At 41.8% G+C, this 21,144-nt stretch overlaps 1 protein-coding gene and 1 non-coding gene across 3 annotated transcripts in view; both read left to right on the forward strand.

Moving 5' to 3' along the window:
* GADL1 (glutamate decarboxylase like 1) overlaps positions 1-21,144 on the forward strand; it is a 190,167-nt gene that overhangs the window by 116,973 nt on the left and 52,050 nt on the right. The window contains exon 14 of one of the 2 annotated variants that reach the window (XM_066244752.1): positions 4,889-4,978. The exons of the other annotated variant lie outside the window; for it this stretch is intronic. Within the exon in view, the coding sequence (XP_066100849.1) occupies positions 4,889-4,978 (90 nt within the window). The remainder of the gene's footprint in view (positions 1-4,888; positions 4,979-21,144) is intronic. 2 annotated transcript variants of the gene reach the window in all.
* TRNAV-AAC (transfer RNA valine (anticodon AAC)) lies at positions 1,722-1,797 on the forward strand. The gene has a single exon. It is a non-coding gene; the product is annotated as a tRNA-Val (tRNA).

The following is a 21,144-nucleotide window of genomic DNA, read 5'->3' on the forward strand; positions in this document are numbered from 1 at the left end:
CTGCAGTTACTTTAGTTGAAAAGACTTATTCACATTAAATGACTAAAGAATTTTGAAGGCATTTCAAAATTTTATTTGAGAGAAACCAAATCAATTATAAATCAAAAATCCAAGTATAAACTGTGTGGATTTGTAAAGACTATTGTAGTCTCGTGATCAATATTTGTGGAAACTGAGTTGGATTATATAGTACTCCATTTTCAACTGCTCTGTATTTTGAAGACTTGTAGATTTGGGGGGTCAAATCCAGTAAGCCTGTCACAAATTTCATAGGTGAAAGGATGAACAGATCAAAAACATATCTTCTTGAGCCATAAAGTTTCTGGGTATTCACTTGTGAATTAAAATCAGAACTCTATAAATAGTACCAGTCTTCATTTTAATATATGAGATGACAGCTGTTTCCTCTTTCTGAAATCCTGTGGTACTTTATACTGACACTGCAGCATAACTCTGATGCTTATTGAGAACTATTAAAACATTGGTTATTACCTACAAACTGTGTCTGTGGTGGAAAAAGTGGAAGTCATTTCAAATACTGTCAGTGCTAAAAATCAAACGAGGAAGGTGCCGAGTTGGTGGGCATGACTTATAATCTTTTTTTTCTTTTTGAGTTTCTAAATATGTTTTTTTTTATGAATGAAGAGTTATATTATGCTTAAAAAAATCCAACTGGCATTTTTCCAATACAAACAAAAGAAGTAAAGAGACACAGAAGAAAAAAGACTACCAGGAGGCTCAAAGATAACTTACAATTTCTTCTTAAGACACTATTAAAAATCATGGGCAATATGCATGTCCATACATACAAAAACACTAGAATAATAAAAAGAGCAAGATTCAGACAGTTTCTTATTTGCTGAGTTTCTATTGTGCCTTTACCTTCTATATTATTTTTGTTGTAAATGCTCCAAGGAAAAATCAGATGCAAAAATTTCAAGAAATTAGGCCCTGGCCGGTTGGCTCAGTGGTAGAGCGTTGGCCTGGCGTGCGGGGGACCCGGATTCGATTCCCAGCCAGGGCACATGGGAGAAGCGCCCATTTGCTCCTCCACCCCCCTCCCTCCTTCCTCTCTGTCTCTCTCTTCCCCTCCCACAGCCAAGACTCCATTGGAGCAAAGATAGCCCGGGCGCTGGGGATGGCTCCTTGGCCTCTTCCCCAGGCGCTGGAGTGGCTCTGGTCGCGGCAGAGCGATGCCCCGGAGGGGCAGAGCATCGCCCCCTGGTGGGCAGAGCATTGTCCCTGGTGGGTGTGCTGGGTGGATCCCGGTCGGGCGCATGCGGGAGTCTGTCTGATTGATTCAAGAAATTATAAATTGCACCTCCAATCAGTTATTCACAGGCAGAACTTTTAAGTTCCAGCACTGAGAACTGGAACAGGAACTCACAGTTCTGGGCTCAGATGTTCAAGACCTACAGCACCTGCTCCTGTTATGCCCACCCCCTCAACCTCAATTTTCTCTCCTCAATTCCAGAACAATAGCCAGAGAAACATGCCGATGAGTTCTGAAGCTCTTCTCCTTGCCTTCTTTGTTTACAGCTCTGGAGTTGCCCAGACAGCACAGGTGGTGGTAATAGCAGTGAGGAAATCATGTTTATCGGGACAATTCTTTTTGTTGCTGAGATTCAGACTTTGGGGAAGGCATCTACTGTTTGGTGTTTCTAGTGCTACCATAGGCCCTGTGGGGCAACAATCATTGAGGCAATAAAATGCCACACACAGCCCTGGCCGGTTGGCTCAGCGGTAGAGCGTCGGCCTAACGTGCGGAGGACCCGGGTTCGATTCCCGGCCAGGGCACACAGGAGAAGCGCCCATTTGCTTCTCCACCCCTCCGCCGTGCTTTCCTCTCTGTCTCTCTCTTCCCCTTCCGCAGCCAAGGCTCCATTGGAGCAAAGATGGCCCGGCGCTGGGGATGGTTCTGTGGCCTCTGCCCCAGGCACTAGAGTGGCTCTGATCGCAACATGGCGACGCCCAGGAGGGGCAGAGCATCGCCCCTGGTGGGCGTGCCGGGTGGATCCCGGTGGGGCGCATGCGGGAGTCTGTCTGACTGTCTCTCCCTGTTTCCAGCTTCAGAAAAATGAAAAAAAAAAAATGCCACACACAGCACAGGGATGAGAAAACCCTATTGGGGTTTCCACGTGATGGCTCCTTCTTTCTTTTTCGGCCTTGCTCCAGTTCCTGATGAGTATTCCAGGATCCTAATCCTTTTCTGTCCCTGTGGAGATGCATCCCAAGCAGAAAGGCTTGTATGGGGCTGGAGAGAAGGATGCTTTTCTTCTAAAATCGGGTCCTGACAATGGCACGGCATGTCCTAACTACGGGGTGAATTCTGGTAGTCCTGGAAAATGGTTCGGGTGGAGTTGCAGGTTGGGTGGGGGCGGGGTCTCAGGGAATCAGGGCGGGGCCAACAGTTACGGCCAGGTTGATGGAGACTCAGATATGGCACTAACCTCAGGGCTATGTTAGGGAAGACTCAGAAAAGGAACATGGCCTCTACCAGCACTTGTATCTGAGAGAAAGCTCTTCTTCCCGTTCTCGCTTGATGCCAGACAATTCAGTTCTGCCCCGTATGTCCCTGGTGTCTTTCCAGCCGCTGCCCCAGCGCTAAGCTCAGAGCAAGTGAATCCAAGTGAGTCCGTGTGTGGGCCCTTTAAGAGGAGCTGTCTGGAACTCCAGCAGCCCTCTGTCTCACTCAGCCCCGGTGCCTGCTGGTTTTCACAGCCAGAAGTTATGAAGACTTCTTTTCCTGGCACGGAAACTGTGGGTGGGGTTGAGGGGCCTGGTGTGGAGCTGGAACCCCTGATCCTCACAGGGAACCTCTGCGGCCAAGATAACGCTTGGATTTGGATTTGCCACATGTATGTGTGAGACCAGCCAGCTCTGCCTCTGCACCTCTCCTACCAGTCTCTGTGTGGCTTCTTCTTTATATCATTGCTTGTAGGACTTCCATTCAGCTGGATTTCAGGCAGTTCTCAGAAATGATTGTTCGGAGTTTAATGGTAATTTTGAGGTGGTTGTGGGAGGATTCAAGCACTGCTTTTACCTACATTGCCATCTTGACTGCAATCTTAGTCTTTACTGAGTGCAGTTCTGTATATAGTTTGTAACCCCCCAGCATAATGCCCCAAGTCACCTGGTCATTGAGTAGAAGTCTTATATATACGTTTAGCATGTCTTACAGCAGGGGTCCCCAAACTTTTTTCACAGGGGGCCAGTTCACTGTCCCTCAGACCATTGGAGGGCCAGACTATAAAAAAACTATGAACAAATCCCTATGCACACTGCACATATCTTATTTTAAAGTAAAAATCAAAATGGGAACAAATACAATATTTAAAATAAAGAACAAGTAAATTTAAATCAACAAACTGACCAGTATTTCAATGGGAACTATGCTCCTCTCACTGACCACCAATGAAAGAGGTGCCCCTTCCGGAAGTGCGGTGGGGGCGGGGGCCAGATAAATGGCCTCAGGGGGCCGCATGCGGCCCACGGGCCGTAGTTTGGGGACCCCTGTCTTACAGTTTTTGTCCAGTGAGGATGAAGGTTGTGGTTGACAAGATGTCTTTGTCTATATGACAATGGCTGGACTAAAGCCTGCTCTGGAATGTCATCCCGTGTTTAACCTGATGGTGTCTGAAAGAAAAACAGTTCCTGGAAAAGAGGACTGGACTGTGACCACTTTAGATCAGTTTCTCTAACACAGACCATAAACTTACCCATTGAAGAAGCATCTGAGATGCTTCTTAAAATGTCAGTTCTTCATCCTTTCCTGTGATGGGCTTTAGTCAGACTCTGGGCCTCCTACGCACAGGGACTAAGAATCTCCATTTTGAGCAAGTTCCCCCAAGCTGACTCACGTTTCTACAGATAGTTGAGATTGATAATGATATCTGAGAGCTGGAAGTCAAGGTGATACTTCCCCCCTTTCCTCAAAGCAGCATTGGGTAGGGTCACAGCAGAGCTGGTTAAGCAAAACTCAGTCAGGTATGTCATCCATTATCAGCTCACAGGTAATCAGGGATTTTGCATTTGTCAGATGTAGCAGGTAACAGAAGACAACCTGGGCTACCACAAGTAGAGAGGGGATTATTGGGAGGCTATGGTAGTGTTAGAAATAACCTAAGGATTAAGGTTGAAGAGGGAGGAACCAGAGCATCTCTGAGCATACAGGTATCAGGTGCTGATGGGCTGAACTGGGTTGAGTCGACTTCAAACTTTATGTTTATTGTTGATCTTGTGCCCATCCCTTACCTAGAGAGCACTGCCCTCTAGAATCACCAGCTGAGAAGAAAATTTCCCAGTAGGCTTCTATCTGAAGTGAGGCAGAGTGGGTGTCTCCATTATCAGATTCTCGTTTTTTGGGGGGGGTTTTGGGGGGCTTTTTTGGTTTTTTTCTTTTCTTTTTGTATTTTTCTGAAGCTGGAAATGGGGAGAGACAGTCAGACAGACTCCCGCATGCACCCGACCGGGATCCACCCGGCACGCCCACCAGGGGGCAATGCTCTGCTCACCAGGGGGCGACGCTCTGCCCCTCTGGGGCGTTGCTCTGTTGCAACCAGAGCCACTCTAGTGCCTGGGGCAGAGGCCAAGGAGCCATCCCCAGCGCCCGGGCCATCTTTGCTCCAATGGAGCCTTGGCTGTGGGAGGGGAAGAGAGAGACAGAGAGGAAGGAGAGGGGGAGGGGTGGAGAAGCAGATGGGCACTTCTCCTGGCTGGGAATTGAACCCGGGACTTCTGCATGCCAGGCCGATGCTCTACCACTGAGCCAACTGGCCAGGGCTAGATTCTCGGTTGTTAATGCTTAAAAAAACTAGCTAAAACTTTAATTTCACTCTAAGATTAATCTAAGTTAACAAAATAATGTTCAAATTTTCTTAATCCCCAGCCTGAATATGCCAATATTTGCTTTTGGTACATTCCACCAAGCCTCAGAGAGATGAAAGAAGGACCCGAGTTCTGGGCAAAGCTGAATGTGGTAAGTAGTAAGTAAATTGTATCTTTCTTTTTGCTGAAATAGAGTCAATACCATTCTCTCTTGATCCTATAAATGACTCTGTGCTTGCAAGAACTTGAAGAACTAGAGAGGTGGCTCCCAATATATTAAAAACTAATGACATGCCACACAATTGAAAACATTGTTTACATTGAACAAATCAACATACTTGACACTCCCACAAATTTAAGACAATAGTGCTGTGTGAAAGATACAGTATTTATTAGAAGTTCTAATTTGCAGTATACTTCAGAAAGCTATCTGGTAACAGAACACAAGATTAAAGTTAGATGATGAACTGCTTCTTCTTTCCAGTTTTGCTAGTAGATGACTGTATCTTCTCACTTGGAGATAATGTTAAAAGTCTAAATCTGGTATCCTTTGTGAGTATGAGACTTTCTGTTCTTTCTACCCTGCATTTAATGCATATGGGGCTTATAGGATAAAAAAGAGATACCAGCAATGGATTTCAACTGATTATTGAACAAAATGTGCTTGAAAGTGTCTTCACACACAGTTTGTAAGGGCTGACAATCCAGAATGAGAAGCCCCAACTTGTAGGGACTTCTTGTATCTTGTCTGCACCACCCTTAGCATGGCCCTGCCAATGAAATCCTGCTTCTAACCCAAATTTCTAGGGCTATGCACTTTCTTGCGTCAACACTCCCTGACCCCACTCCCCTGCTGCATGGACATAGTGTATGTTGACGTGAACACTGGGAGTTCCCTGAGGATTCTGTGGCCATGACATGCAGATAGAGTGAGAGTTGATGACAGTTGGCGCCATGCAGTTAGGTAATCCTCTATCCCTGTGTCTTCCCTCTCAAACACAGCCAGCTTTATGACCCTGGATAGTACCAGCTCTGACCTGCAAACGCCTCCCTCCTCTCAATGGGGAAATCGATGGTCGTTTGAACAGCTTTTATAGTCAGTGGCTCTCTCTTGACCTTTAGAAGAAAAGGAAGAACTTCCTAGTCAGCAGGCATTAAACATTTACTGAGGGTTCCGTATGCTGTGTCCTAGAAATACAAACATCAGAAAGTCTTGGTCCCCGCGCATAGGAAGCTCCTACCCGAGGAGAAAAATGAGCGCAGAGACAATCACAAGGTAACTAGGAGGTGCCTAGATGGCGACGAACCTTGTTTGCTGTAGAAGCCGAAAGAAAGGATATCTGTCCCAATTATGTGACACTGGAGCTGAGTCTTGAACAATTACTAGATGTAAGCCAGGGGACAATTGGTAAAGAAGTGGATTCCAGGAAGAATGACAATATGATGACCCGGAGTTCTCAGAGAGGAGAATGTGATTCAAAAACCACAGGGGTGCAGAGGGGGCAGGTGAGCGAGGTGAGATGAGAGCAGCAGGCAGAGGGTTGGTCATGGGTTCTCATCTCCCATGACAAGGAGCTTGGAATTTGTGCCCAATTAAGAGGAAAAGGGAAGACCATGGCCTTTAATCATCGAACCAATCTAATCAGCCACCTAATCTAATCAGCCACCTAATCCAATCAACCAGCTCAAACCTCATCAAGCTGTAACCTCACCTGCAGCATCTCCTTTTAGCCTCAGGTCATTTTCTACTTATTTATGTCTCATTAAACCTTGTGCATTGTAGCATAATGCATACCCAATGTATAAATATTCTGCCTCTTGCCAAACCTGAGATCAGGTAGCAGAAGTGGGGAGAGATGGATGGCGTTATCCATGCTTGTCTAGACAAGCCCTTCGTTACCCATTTTAGGCAATTAACATAGTCCCTGGGATTTGTCTTGCATTGTTGTCACACATTGCAAATAAGAAAGTACTAAAGAGTACATTCAAATGGTACATGACCCATTAAAAAAATAAGAACTGAAATATGTGAGAATTTAATGGCGAGGTTTCTAAGGGCATTTTCCACTTTGATGAAATGCAACAGACTTTTATTTTATTTTATTTTACTTTATTTAATTTATTTTTTGTGGAATGGGGAGTTGATAGCTAGAGTTGAGAAGGAAGTGGTTGCCATTTTTCTCACATTTTGATTATTAAGAAAAGCAACCGAGAATGAGATACTTGTGGTTTGCTGACAGTACTACTGCACAGACAAGGGTCCCAATATGTTTGGAGATATTTTTGGCTCACTTTTTTAGTATTTAAAGAAATATTTACATTATCTCTTATCAGAAGATGTGAAATTGAGGATGGATATAAAAGCTAAAATCAGATAATTCAGCATGTAACAGTTATGCCTAACTAAAAATAGAATATAGCCTGACCAGGTGGTGGTGCAGTAGATAGAGCATTGGCCTGGGATGCCGAAGACCCAGGTTCAAAACCCCAAAGTCACAGGCTTGAGCACAGACTCATCTGGCTTGAGAAGCAGGCTCACCAGCTTGAGCACAGAGTGGCCAGCTTGAGTGTGGGATCATAGACATAACGTTATGGTCGCTGGTTTGAGCCCAAAGATTGCTGACTTGAAGCTCAAGGTTGCTGACTTGAGCCCAAGGTCACTGGCTTGAGCAAGGGGTCACTGGCTCAGCTAGACACTCCCCCCCCTCTGCCCAGTTAAGGCACATATGAGAAGCAATCAATGAACAACTAAAGTGCCACAACTACAAGTTGATACTTCTCATCTCTCTCCCTTCCTGTCTGTCTGTCTCTCTCTGTCCCTCTCTCTCTCTCTCTCTCTCTCTCTCTCTCTCTCTCTCTCTCACACACACACACACACACAAGAATTTAAATCAGGACATTGTTTTCTAGTCCTCAATATTTTTTAGTTTTGATTCTCTTATGGTTAACATCTATGATTTTCTATCTCTTCATTTTGAAATAATTTCTCTGCCGTTTAGAACAATGGTTTTCTTGTCTGGTCTGATATACTATTATTTATATAATTGTTATGGCTGCTTCTGGTTAGTAAGCATGTACACTGCAGACAAATTATCACTGGTTCTCAGATTCTTAGTTTCCTTGTATTCTCTCTCTTTGTATGGGTGAGTGTGCATGAATTTGGCAAGAAGGGAAGCATAAATATATCTATTGTTGATCTATGTGGCTTTATGCTTACTGTAGTATAAGAATGCAATATATGATTTATAACCTGGAGTGCACTTAAAGCGCACTTGAAATTTATTTTGAGGTTTATCTTGGATGGAGACTCACAAACAAATAAATAAACCGAGGAAGGCTTTGCTTCTTCGATTCAGCCCAGCGTCAGGTTGAGCTGTCAGATTTCAGAATCAACGGTGTGCTAAGTCTCTCCTTTGACAACGGGAGGGGAGAGGGATGATTCGGTGCTGAGTCTGGTGTTTCAGGGTGTGCAAGTGGCGTATATGTGTATTGTAGTGTGTGTGTGTGTGTTTGCAAATGTGGGTGCGAACACGATCATTCTGCAATCTAATAACACTGCGACAATCACTCTGTGACACTGTATTTAATCACTGGGTCCCAATGACTTCTCTTTTTCAGCTGTCTCCTATAAAACATTCTTCTGTCTGACTCCTTCAAGCCTTGCAGCATTCTAGGTCTTCATTGGTTCCCTGCCCAGGTTGTATTTGCCTCCTGTCTGGGCTCTGCCTCCTGCCATCTCCTCTTCCCATTTATTTTCCTGCTGTCTGCACGTTCACCCCTGCAGCTCTCCTTCCTCCTGTCACTCTCCTGCTGGCTGCCTCCGAATAGATTCTTATTCTCTACGGCAGCTTTCCACCCGAGGGACCCAGTGACCACTGTTCAAAATAAATATTGTTAATATTTCTTTTACTCTCCCAAAATGAAACCAGTAGAAACGTATGACCTCCCTACATCTAATTTTGTAAAAGGCAATAGAAGGCCTTTTACAGAATGGAATAAGAAGAAGTAAGTTAATTTATAATAAAGACATATTTCATTGCATAAATGCATGGGCATGTCCATATTAGAAGACACAAGGAAGTAATAAAATTCTCACACATACTCTTAGAATCACAGTAAAGGTAAATAACAGAAATGATGTGGTATTAGTGATATAAGTTTTTAAATGGTGCATAACCCTTGGTAAAGCTCTAAAGAAAACATTTTTCCCCTTGATTTACCTGGTAACAAAAAATTTAGTATTTATTAAAAATAGGCACAGAATATTTTGCATTAGTGTGTAAAATATTAATAGAATTAGGTTCCGGGCTTGGATCATTGTACCCAGGCGTCCCCCCTCATGCATGTCCAGTGGGATATTTAGAAGCTGTGTGATCATGGGACAGTTCTTCATTGTTCAAGACTGTTCTGCTCTGTTGCGGGGCAGTGAGCATCTCTCTCTGGTCCCCCACCCCCTAAACACCAGTAGCAACCCCATGCATTGTACAAACAAAAATATCTGCCCAAATTTCCAAAATACTCCTGAGGGGTATAGTACCGTTCCCATGAGACTGACTGGTCCCCAGGATAAAATCTAGTCCCATCAGCATGGCATCCAAAGGCCTCCGTGTATTTTCAATTCAATAAATGGCGGCTTCCATGATTGAGACCCCTGAACCAATGAACTGAGCCAGAGGCGTTTGAGCAGTTTTTCTACTACTCAGGAAACTGGTTAGGAACTAGGTAATGGATAGCTTTCTGCTAATCAAATTGCCAAATGACTGTGGTTTTAATGTTAATGCCTAGTGTTGGTGAGAATGTCATGGGATTCATTATAACTGTTAATGGGCACATAAATCTGGACAATTTTCTGAAGACCAACTTTATAAAACATATCAAGTATCTTAATTTGGCATATATCTTCTTCCAGTGACTTCACTTATAGACAGGTATCCTTTTGAAGTAGTTACAGAATTGTGAGAGCAGAAAAGCTACTCAGGGGTTCAGAGCCATTATTTAAAATAACGAAACATTTAAAAGAATCTAAACATCCAACCATGGGAAATGGTTAAATTTTAGTGCATAACTTTATTCAAATTTCTAGTACATAGATAATTCAAATTTTGTTCTACAACAACATATCCATAATTAACTATTAATTTTAAAATGAGTTATAAAACAGCTAATAGGGTTTGATAACAATTTTGAAAAATCATGTTTGTGTATAGATACATATATATATATATATAAAATACTAGTTTTGGTTAGATTTTATATATATATAAAAATACTAGTTTTGGTTAGATTAGGGATAGTCAACATATATCAAAATATTATATATTAAAGATAGAGTTGAAGGTAATTTTTTCTTTCTTTTCTAGTTCTCTATAATTTCTTCATTTCCATCAATTAATGTATATTGCTTTTGCAAAAATAGAAGCTACAACAACAATAAGAAACCAAAGTGTACAGTATTGACCTAGAGAAGCCATAGGTTCCCTTGAGTGCTTATCTAGAAAAAGACCAGTCAGGTTTTGACTACACATTCCTAACAGGTAAATAAACTGGAAAAAGTAATTGAGTATTTACCCCCACGTGTGTTTGTTGTTTCCAAATTATCTCCATACATTACTTTATTACTTTATTTATTTATTTATTATTTTAAGTGAGAGGAGAGGAGATAGTGAGACAGACTCCCGCATGCACCTCAACTGGGATCTCCCTGGAAGCCCTGTCTGAGGCCGATGCTTGAACCAATGAAGCCACTGGCTACAGGAGAAGAAGAGGGAGAGAAGGGGGAGAGGGAGGGAGAGAGAAGCAGATGGTTGCTTTTCTTGTGTACTTTGACCAAAAATCAAACCTAGGAAATTTGTACACTAGGCCAACACTCTATCCACCCAGCAAACAGCCAGGGCCATATTACTTTATAAATATAGTGTGTGTGTGTGTGTGTGTGTATGTGTATATATATATATATATATATATATTTATATTTAAAATACACAAAATTTTTAAAAGATAAAATTAAAAATCTTAAACAACTATTAAGAGATGTTCTATGCCTGACCAGGCAGTGGCACAGTGGATAGAGCATCAACCTGGGATGCTGAGGTGTCAGATTTGAAACCCCAAGGTCACCGGCTGGAGTGTGGGCGTATTCTGCTTGAGCACAGGCTCACCAGCTTGAGCGCGCAGTTGACTGCTTGAACTTGAGCGTAGGATCATAGACATGACCCTATGGATGCTCAAGCTCACTGGCTTGAGCCCAAGGTTGCTGACTTGAGCAAGGGGTCACTGGCTTGGCTGGAGGCCCCCCCCCCTCCAGTCAAGGCACACATGAGAAAGCAATCAATGAACAACTAAGGTGCCACAACTATGAATTGGTACTTCTCATCTCCCTTCCTGTCTGTCCCTATCCTTATCTCCCTCTCTCTCTCTCTCTCTCTCTCTCTCTCTCTCTCTCTAGAAAAAGAAAGAAAAAAGGAGATGTTCTATTTTTTTTCTTATACACAAGGGATAGTTTTGTTAGAAGATCATGATTATATACTGTTTAATCAATTAGTTTGCAAACTATTTTCTCTCATGACTTTTCCCCCAGACATAGTGTATAATTTGTCTTTTCTTCCCATCTCTCTTTTTCTCTCTTCTTATTAAAATTCTCACACTATCTGCATTGATTTTAAATTCAGAGGTATTGCCCTGATGGTCTATTCTGAGATCTTTAGCAAGCTTCCCAGGGCTCCATGAAAGCTTCCAACATTGTGATAGAGTTCAACTTTGCTCTCTAACATGACTGCCTAGCATAGGTTTTCGTGTTTGTTTCTTCTGAAGCCTTATCCCAGTGATCAGATATTGGGGCACGAAAGTTGGGGATAGACCACAAAGATAAACTGGAATGCACAAGACCCAGAGAATATAATTGAAAACTTCATCCATTTGTTTTGTCTCATCATTACTCAATGTTATGAAGCAGAAGATTTCCTCTTTGGTTGACATTTCATAAATCATTCTACATTATGCCAACAAAATTTACATTCTTAAGAGTAATTAACAAGTTTTCTTTTTGTACTCATGCATGGTCATTTCAACTTTATTTTTTTTTTATTTGCTGACCTGCAGATTGGTGACTAAGTCATTTATAACAGGCTCCTTTCTCTTCAACAGTAGAAGAGGAGTAAATCTTTCAGAACCTACTTGTTGGGCTTGTTGTTTTATTGCTTATTTGGCATAGAACTTGATATGGCATTCCGGATAATCTTTAGAGAGAATGTAGTATTCTCCTTGGCAGGTTTCTGATGAACAGCACTTGAAGAAGAGACTGCATACACAGGGGAGGGGGTTGTGCTTTCCTGAGACCCTCACAGGGAAGACACCCAAACGGGCCACTTCCTGGGATTGTAGGTGGGGCTTCAGTGCCCTGTGCTATGTGCCATTTACTTCTGTTGTGTGTGTGCATGTGTGTGTGTGTTCACAGATGTGCATAAGAACTCATACACATTTTGAGAGCCTCTATATTTTTGAGGATTCTGATTCTGATTTTCTTTCCATCCCCATCTGTGCCACTGACACATCCAATCACGCATTTGGGGATTGCAAACTAAATCACCCATTTCTTTTTTTTTTTTTTTTTTTTTTTTTTTGGTATTTTTCTGAAGCTGGAAACAGGGAGAGACAGTCAGACAGACTCCCGCATGCGCCCGACCGGGATCCACCCGGCACGCCCACCAGGGGCGAAGCTCTGCCCACCATGGGGCAATGCTCTGCCGCGACTAGAGCCACTCTAGCGCTTGGGGCAGAGGCCAACGAGCCCTCCCCAGCGCCCGGGCCATCTTTCCTCCAATGGAGCCTTGGCTGCGGGAGGGGAAGAGAGAGATAGAGAGGAAGGGGGGGGGTGGAGAAGCAAATGGGCGCTTCTCCTATGTGCCCTGGCCGGGAATCGAACCTGGGTCCCCCGCACGCCAAGCCGACACTCTACCGCTGAAATCACCCATTTCTTTAAAGTCGCAAGAGTATTTTATGTTTTGTTTCATTTCCAAAGATGAGTTTCTTTTTTAATCCTGTGATACAAGTTTGATAATATAGTCTTCAAAAAAATCCTGTTTCCTAGCGGAGATCCCTCCTTTTTTTAAAGGTGCACTTTCTTTAAAATTTACATTTAAGGAAAATCTTACATAGTAAAGCCTTTCAAAGAAAATCTCTCTGAATGTGACTTGAGAGGCCCTCATTCTGATAGTAGCTGGGGTATAGATTTTGAAAACGCTTACTAATGAATTATCTATGTCTTGTAGACACTGTATTCTCTTTCCTCACACTATTAATACCTGAGCTAAAGTGGTATTAAATATTGTCTCAGGTAGAGATGTTATCATTCTACAATTTGTCAGCTATTCTAATAAGCTGTAATCGGTTTCTTCTTGTGTCATTCTGCAATGAAGAGTCAAGGAGCCACTTGGGTACATCCCATGTAAAGTATGGCCGTCTTCAGAAGTCAGCAGGGGAAATGGGGTATCCCTTTGCTTAAGGACACGGGATGCTCTGAATGCTTCGTGGTTTTTACATTCATCTCTCTTCCCTACTTGTACAGTCACAGTCTTTCTAAAAGGCTGTACTACATTGGATTTATAACATTTCAAGCAGCAAAAGATTCCAACAACATTCTTATTGGATATGCGCCCATAACAGCAAAGTTCATGAGTTCTGCTTGGTGTGAAACAATACGTTTCAACACAGAGAAGAAAATTTTTAAATTGTTGTCATTATTAGTTAATTTATTTATATTGCTTTCTGGTTTTTAATTATTATTTTCAGAGGCTTAGACAGGAATTTTCATAGGTAAAAACTTAAATTCCCCAGGAAAGCCAGACCAGTATAGATGTCCTTATTAAAAATTATTTTGTTCTTTCTTTTAAATGTTTGCACTGACTAAGAGAGTCTCAGAGCCTCTATGGGACCCTCTGGGGCTTTGGGAGCCATAACAATGACTGAGATTGGCTTTTAACTTGGCCTCGTAGAAACGGTGTCTTGAGGTTGGATTTAATTTTATTTAAAAGAAATAAGGATATAAGGCACTTATACGTTCTTGCTCACCTGAGTTTATAGAGCAAAATTTATACCTCTAACACAGCCATTAAGGAAATTTCTCTGGACTAGATGCTGTATTTATTGTTGCAAAACAAAAATGAACCCTGTGCTGAAGGAAAAGACTTTTTTACTTTTGCAAATCTTCTTAGTTCCTTTGCCAGTACCAAACCTGCCCCCTGGTGGCATTTCTGCTCATTTTTCCTTTCCTAGCTGGGAAGTGACTAAATGCTGACTGAATAAATGCTGTTACAAATTGTTGGATAACTACAACATTCTGGTGTGCGGGGTACCCGATTTTGTGCCAAACCAAGATACACCTGCCTGAGTAAGAAGTTGTCAAAGGATCAAATTGATCCTTGTCTTCACTTCAAATGTTTTCTGTCTCTTTGTCTTTACTCCAGAGGAAGACATGTTCCTCATCTCCACAACAGTCTCTTCTCTGTTTGCCTTTGAGTGTCCCGTGCGGGACTTCATACCGCCTTCCGTCTCACCTTCCCTTCCCTCCCATCATCTTCACTTTTCTCCTTCCTTTCCTCTCTCTCCCATTCTCTGATTTTTTTTATTTTTATTTTTTTACCTCTAAGATATTGCTCCCCTCCATTGATAGATACACCCAGGCTCTGGCAACCTTAAAGGAAATATTTCATGATTTTCTCTTAAATGTTACTTCCATTCACACTACCTCTGTTTCTTTCTTCATCCCTTTGGACTAAATTTCTGGTGAGAAAAGCTCAAAATATCTTCCCCTGTTTAATTGTCTGTGTCATTATGGACATCTTTGTGCTCATATTCACTTTTGCTTTTATTATTTCCAGAAGATAAAGTGCTCAAGATGGAATTACTGATTATGAAAATCAGTGTGGTTTTGAGCCCAACTCTGGCTATGTATTGTAGAACTACTGATTTTTAGAAGGTTGTATCCACTCATAGTGCCACCAGGGAGGGATAACTAGACAAGTTTCCATTCATCCAACCATGTCAACCTTGGGTGTTGCCATTTGGGGGGGGGTGTTATTTATTTATTTTTTTATTATTTGTTTATTTATTATTTTTTACAGAGACAGAGAGAGAGAGAGTCAGAAAGAGGGACAAACAGAAACGGAGAGAGATGAGAACCATCAATCATCAGTTTTTTGTTGCGACACCTTAGTTGTTCATTGATTGCTTTCTCATATGTGCCTTGACCGCGGGCCTTCAGCAGACCGAGTAACCCCTTGCTCGAGCCAGCGACCTTGGGTCCAAGCTGGTGAGCTTTGCTCAAACCAGATGAGCCCGCGCTCAAGCTGGCGACCTCAGGGTCTCGAACCTGGGTCCTTGGCATCCCAGTCTGACGCTCTATCCACTGTAACACTGCCTGGTCAGGCAGGAAGTGTTATTTAGAAAGGTGAAAAATCTTAAGTTTGCTTTATTTTTATTATATTAATTATTGGTGTGCTGAACAATTTTCTCTTTTTTTTCTTTACTGATTGTGCTTCTTTGTGTGTTCATTGCTTTTTCCATATCCTACATATTCATATTTTGAGGTCTGATGTTTTCCTTATCAATTCAAATGAGGATATATATATATATAGTTTGAGTTTTAAAGCCCTCTTTGTCAGATGGAATACAAATATTGCCCTAAGTATAATGTCCTTTTTATCTTAGTCTTGCTATCTTTTTTTATTGTACAGAAGTTTTAAAAATTTTATGTATTCAAATCTGTCAGCCTTTTCCTTCATGATTTATTCCACTGCTTCAAAGCTGAAGTTGATGTTCTTTCACAAATCTGATAAATATTCTATTCCACCTCCTGCTGGTTTTCTGTAATTCAGTTTTTTTGCATTTAACTCTTTAATCAATATGAAGGTTATTTTTGTGTACAGTGTAAAAATAGGGATCTAATCTGGGTGGGTCCCCAAATTATCATCCAGTTATTCCAACTTGGTTTGTTAAATAATTGTTTCTAACACATTATTATTATTATTATTACTGGAAGCTGGTGTAATCATTACATTTTTAAAAATGATTTATTCCATTTCTGGATTTTCCAATCTGTGCTATTGATCTGCTTTTCTGTTGTTGTGCCCGAAACAAAAGGTTTTAATTGGAGTTGCTTTATAATTGATTCTCAAAACTGCTAAAATTCTTCCCTTCTGGGTTTTGTTTTATTTTTTTAAACAGTATTCTTTAATATGTATTATATTTAAAATTTTTCCATATATATTTAGAACCTTTTTAATGAAAAGAACATCTTGTTAAGATATTTATTGGGGTATAAATCACAGGATCCAGAGTTAAATAAAAAAGTCTTTGCTGCTCACTGGCTGTGTAACTGGGAACGAGATATTTAAATTCCCTTTGCTTCCCCCTTTTTTTTAGCAATAACACAAGGATGATAAAAAGTACTTGCCCTGTAGGGTTTTACTAGGGATTGAATAGCATCATCCAGGTACAGTGTTTGACACAGAGTAAATGCTTGTTAAACAGTAGCTTTCATTATTTTTTTTTCTTGTATTTTTCTGAAGTTGGAAATGGGGAAGCAGTCAGACAGACTCCTGCATGCGCCTGACCGGGACCCACCCGGCATGCCCACCAGGGGGTGATGCTCTGCCCATCTGGGGCGTTGCTCTGTTGCAACCAGAGCCATTCTAGCACCTGAGGCAGAGGCCACAGAGCCATCCTCAGCACCTGGGCCAACTTTGCTCCACTGGAGCCTTGGCTGCGGGAGGGGAAGAGAGAGACAGAGAAGAAGGAGAGGGGAAGGGGTGGAGAAGCAGATGGGCACTTCTCTTGTGTGCCCTGGCTGGGAATCGAACCCGGGACTCCCGCATGCCAGGCCGATGCTCTACCACTGAGCCATCCGGCCAGGGTCAGTAGCTTTCATTATTAAAACTGTTACCTCGTGTTAGAAGGACAAAGGTGGTCCTCAGATTTCTATTTTATGCTTTTTTGTTTGTCCTCCTCAAAATTACCTTATACACTATTACAATAATTAACTCTCTAAGACACAGCCTTGATCATGTCCCCTTTCCGTCCAAAAGCAAGGAATCCATCACTGCTCAGGGATCCAGTTTCACTCAACCTTCTTGTTCTGTCTTTTGATAGTCCCCTTCATGTCCCCTGCACTCTAGCCAACCAAGGCACCTGGTCCTGTCGATACCTGGAAAGCCAGCTGCCGACCACTGTTGTTAAACACCCCCCCCTTGGCAGTAGGAAGAACTCAGGTTCAGATCCTGGCTCCGTCACTTCCTCGGGCTGTACTGCTTGGCAGAGTACATTACCACCCCCATCTCGGTTTGCTCATCCGTTAAATCGCTGTGATATGTTCTGGATTTGCACAGATTAAATAAGATAATGCATGTAAACCATTTTGCATAGTGCTAATGCGGAGTCCCTTTATCAAAAATTATCAAGGATTTCAAGACAGTGACAGCAGAACATTAAATCTAGCCTGGGGTGCTTCTAAATGTGGGGTCCTGTGTGACTACACAGGTTGCGTACGCTCAAAGCCAGCCGTGGTGCTCAGTGTTTAATAATGGAGATGAATGTAAATGTTCTTGCATCCTTGCATTTTCTCACTCCGCCCCCTTTGTTTCTGGTGTCTTGCTCCTATATCCTTCCGGCTATGCAGTCTCTAGGGCTTGCCTCACGCGGCCCCTCCTGGAGTCCCCAAAGGTATGTCCTTGTTTCCTCTGATGCAAGAATATGGCTGTGATTCGACCTCCTCTAAGCCACTCACAGTTTTCAACCTTGTGTATAGGGAATTCCTCTGACTCCACCTTAAAATTAGGCTGTCAACTCCTCAGCCTGCCCAGGAAGCATTTCTGAACACTTGAGTATGACTATCCTTTCTATATACTCCTGTGGCAGCTTTGCTACCCTGTCTTGGCAGTTGCCATAAGATAGCAACATTTGGGGGCAGGTAGAAAAAAATGGCAGCAAGCAGGGAAGAGATGAGGCAATGAGAGGAAATAGCGGATGAATTTTAGCACAGGGATGATACATCAAACCCCCCGCCCCCGTTTTCAGTAAAGATTCGTTCATTTGTATGAGCGATACTGTTGATGGGAGAGGAGATGAAGAAAGCGGGGCAACCATACCTGAGCTTTGATATTCCCAGCCTGGCGAGTGCAGAGCCCAGTGCAGAATAAAAAAGCAGAGCCCTGTGTCCCAAAATTATCAAGAATTTTAATAGTGGCATCAGAGGATGACACTAAATATGGGACTCTTCCAAGCCCTGCACAGGTGGCACAACCGTGAAGCCAGCCCTGGCACTGTATGGAGTTTTTAATAACGAGGGTGACTGTTAATATTCTTACTACTTTGCATTTTCTCACACAGCTACTGTCACACAGTAGTTGCATAATTAATTGTTCTCGAATGAATGCATTAATGAATAGAGGGATGAATTAATGTGTTACCCTTTTCAGTGACTTATATGCATATAAGGATTTCCTGGAGACATTAGTTGTTCTTACATTCTGTGCTCATAAAGTCATCCACGGACGTTTTAAATAACTGCTCATCTGGAGAGTGTGATTGGATTGGTCTGGAGTGAAGCCCCGGGGTTATCTAAATTTATGTGGCTTCTGATGCAAAGCCTGTTTTGATATGCATGAAGGACTGAGAGCCATCGTATCTTATGAATGGTGATCTGTGTTGGGGGTTTTCAGAACTAGAGCAACTAGACAAAGAAGACATTTTAGGGGAGATGAACATTTCACTTGCTCTTATAATTCTGTTGTGGAGGAGGCCACCTCTTCTGTCTTTGTGTAGATCTAGCAGAGTTGGTATTGTACATTGCTGTCTAGTGTGTTCTGCTGACCAATCGTCATCAGTTCAGAAGGCGGGGAAAACCTTTAAATGTCAAAATTCATAAATCTGACTTCAGATGGCTAACCATCTTTTGGTTTTAGCTCAGTTTTTCCTCCTATGTATCTTCGATCATGCTCTGCTTCTTATGAAAGTGTTCCCTTATTTAGGATGTCGTAGAAATGATAACACCCGACTTTTTTGGGGGGGTCGGGATAATTCAAATGCTGCAAGTACAGAAGCAGAGCTCGCTGTTGTCATTGTAGTATCATCTGCCTAATTTAGAATGGAAACTGTCTTTCATTCTACAACTTGGGGAGAGCCAGTTGTCCAGAATGTTGTTGTAGCTAGTGAATTGGGACCTAATCCTATCTCATATGAGTCAACAATGCGTGACTATTAAAAGACAATCAGAGAGTCAGAATTCTCATTTGCATCCATCCATTCATTAAATATATATATATTGAGCATCTATTATGTGCCAAACATGCTCTAAGTGCTTGGGGTGCATTCCTTTTGTTGAGTCATTTCTCTAATACAGTGTTGATCAAGAGGCTTAGAAAAATTATAATTAGAGACTGGGGTTTTATAAAAGATAACAGGAAAGATAAAATATATAATGAAAACTGAATTGCTCCTCAGTTTTCATAAAAGAAAGCTCAACTTGGTTTTTAGTTTATCATGTGACAGTACTACAGTTCTTTTTTACACTCATACATTGTAAGTGTAATCTAACAAAAATGTTGCTGAACTGAGTTAGGATTTCTGTTAGACTCTAAACACCAGAACCTGTCAAACCACATCTTCAAAATTATTTTCTACTGTGTATCTTTTTACAGTTTGAACAGAGAAAATGCTTTGTGTGTAGAATCTCATGCTATAACTCTGTAAGAGATTTTTTCCCCTGTTTATATCCTCAGCTATTATTTAAGAGAACTGTTAAAAATTTCTTAAAGCAGCTTATTTTTTATTTATTTTTTGGTGTGAAGTTTAAATATTAAATAACTTCACTAATTACTTTACCAGAGATAAATAGAATATCTTAAACAAATATAAATATAATATATAAACTCATATATTAAATATAAATTTACATTTTATAAAATACTTGTTATATTAAAATTTTCTATTCTATATTGTAAAATTTATTGTCTGGTAGCCTCACTCAGAAATTTAAAGGTAAGTAGGAATACCTTATGAAATTTGGGGGTGGGGAGGTTTGGTGGGGTTTTTTTTACAAAGAAAATAAAATTAATAGAGAGGTAGTCTCCTTTGTATTATTGAACTTATTTGTAAGCCATCTCTTCCAAATATAGATAACCACATTCTACATCATTTCAAAAAAGGTATTTTCTGATACGTGCACATATCTTTATTTTATAGATACATTAACATTGTTACATAATTTAAATTTTTCTGATCAAAAGCTGACTAAAGATTTTATGTGTAGACATACATATAAACACACATATTCACTCACATATACACATATATGATTGCATATTTGATTTGAATGAGATGTCAGAGGCTAAAAAGTATTACATATTGAATTAAAAACAATGATAAGTCCTGGCCAGTTGGCTCAGTCGTAGAACATCGACCCAGCGTGTGGAAGTCCCAGGTTCAATTCCCAGCCAGGGCACACAGGAGAAGCGCCCATCTGCTTCTCGACTCTTTCCTCTCTCCTTCCTCTCTACCTCTGTCTTCCCCTCCAGCAGCCAAGGCTCCATTGGAGCAAAGTTGGCCTGGGTGCTGAGGATGGCTCCATGGCCTCTGCCTCAGGTGCTAGAATGGCTCCAGCCACAATGGAGAAACAGCCCAGATGGGCAGAGCATCGCCCCCTGGTGGGCATGCTGGGTGGATCCCAGTCAGGCACATGCGGGAGTCTGTCTGACTGCCTCCCCGCTTCTAACTTCAGAAAAATACAAGACAGAAAAAACAATGATAAGCTTACAAAAATATTGTTAAATTTCTAATCTCTGATTTCAAGGGTCAGTTTATTGAATCATAGAATGCAGATATGCTTTGTGTATTTTTTCCCTATAATGGCAATTCAGAAAAATCACACGAAAACTTCAAATATAGCCTTTCAAAGGAATCTTATGTGAAGTGCTTGGTAGAAAATAAGTTATAAATGTCTGTCTTCACTCCTCTTTTCTTACCTAGAATGCCGCCGTGAACTGTCTCCAACTAATCTACTTGCTTCTAGCATTGCCCGTACTCCAAGCCTCTCCATTCATCTGTCAGAGGGCCCTGTACAACCAGCCGCTAAATCCTTTCTTTCCACCGTTCCAAGGCCTGCACACTATGTTCTCTGTAAGATGCAAGTTCACACGCGGGGCAGTCCAGGCACGGCCGTGTCTCCTTCTGCAGCCACACCCTTCTCCTGGCCCGGCCACGTGGGCTTCTTTCAGGGTCCCCAAGAGCCCCGTGTTCAAGGTCTCATCTCTCTTGTACCTTAGTTCC

This window comes from Saccopteryx bilineata, chromosome 10, assembly GCF_036850765.1.
Source record: "Saccopteryx bilineata isolate mSacBil1 chromosome 10, mSacBil1_pri_phased_curated, whole genome shotgun sequence".
NCBI classification, from domain to species: domain Eukaryota; kingdom Metazoa; phylum Chordata; class Mammalia; order Chiroptera; family Emballonuridae; genus Saccopteryx; species Saccopteryx bilineata.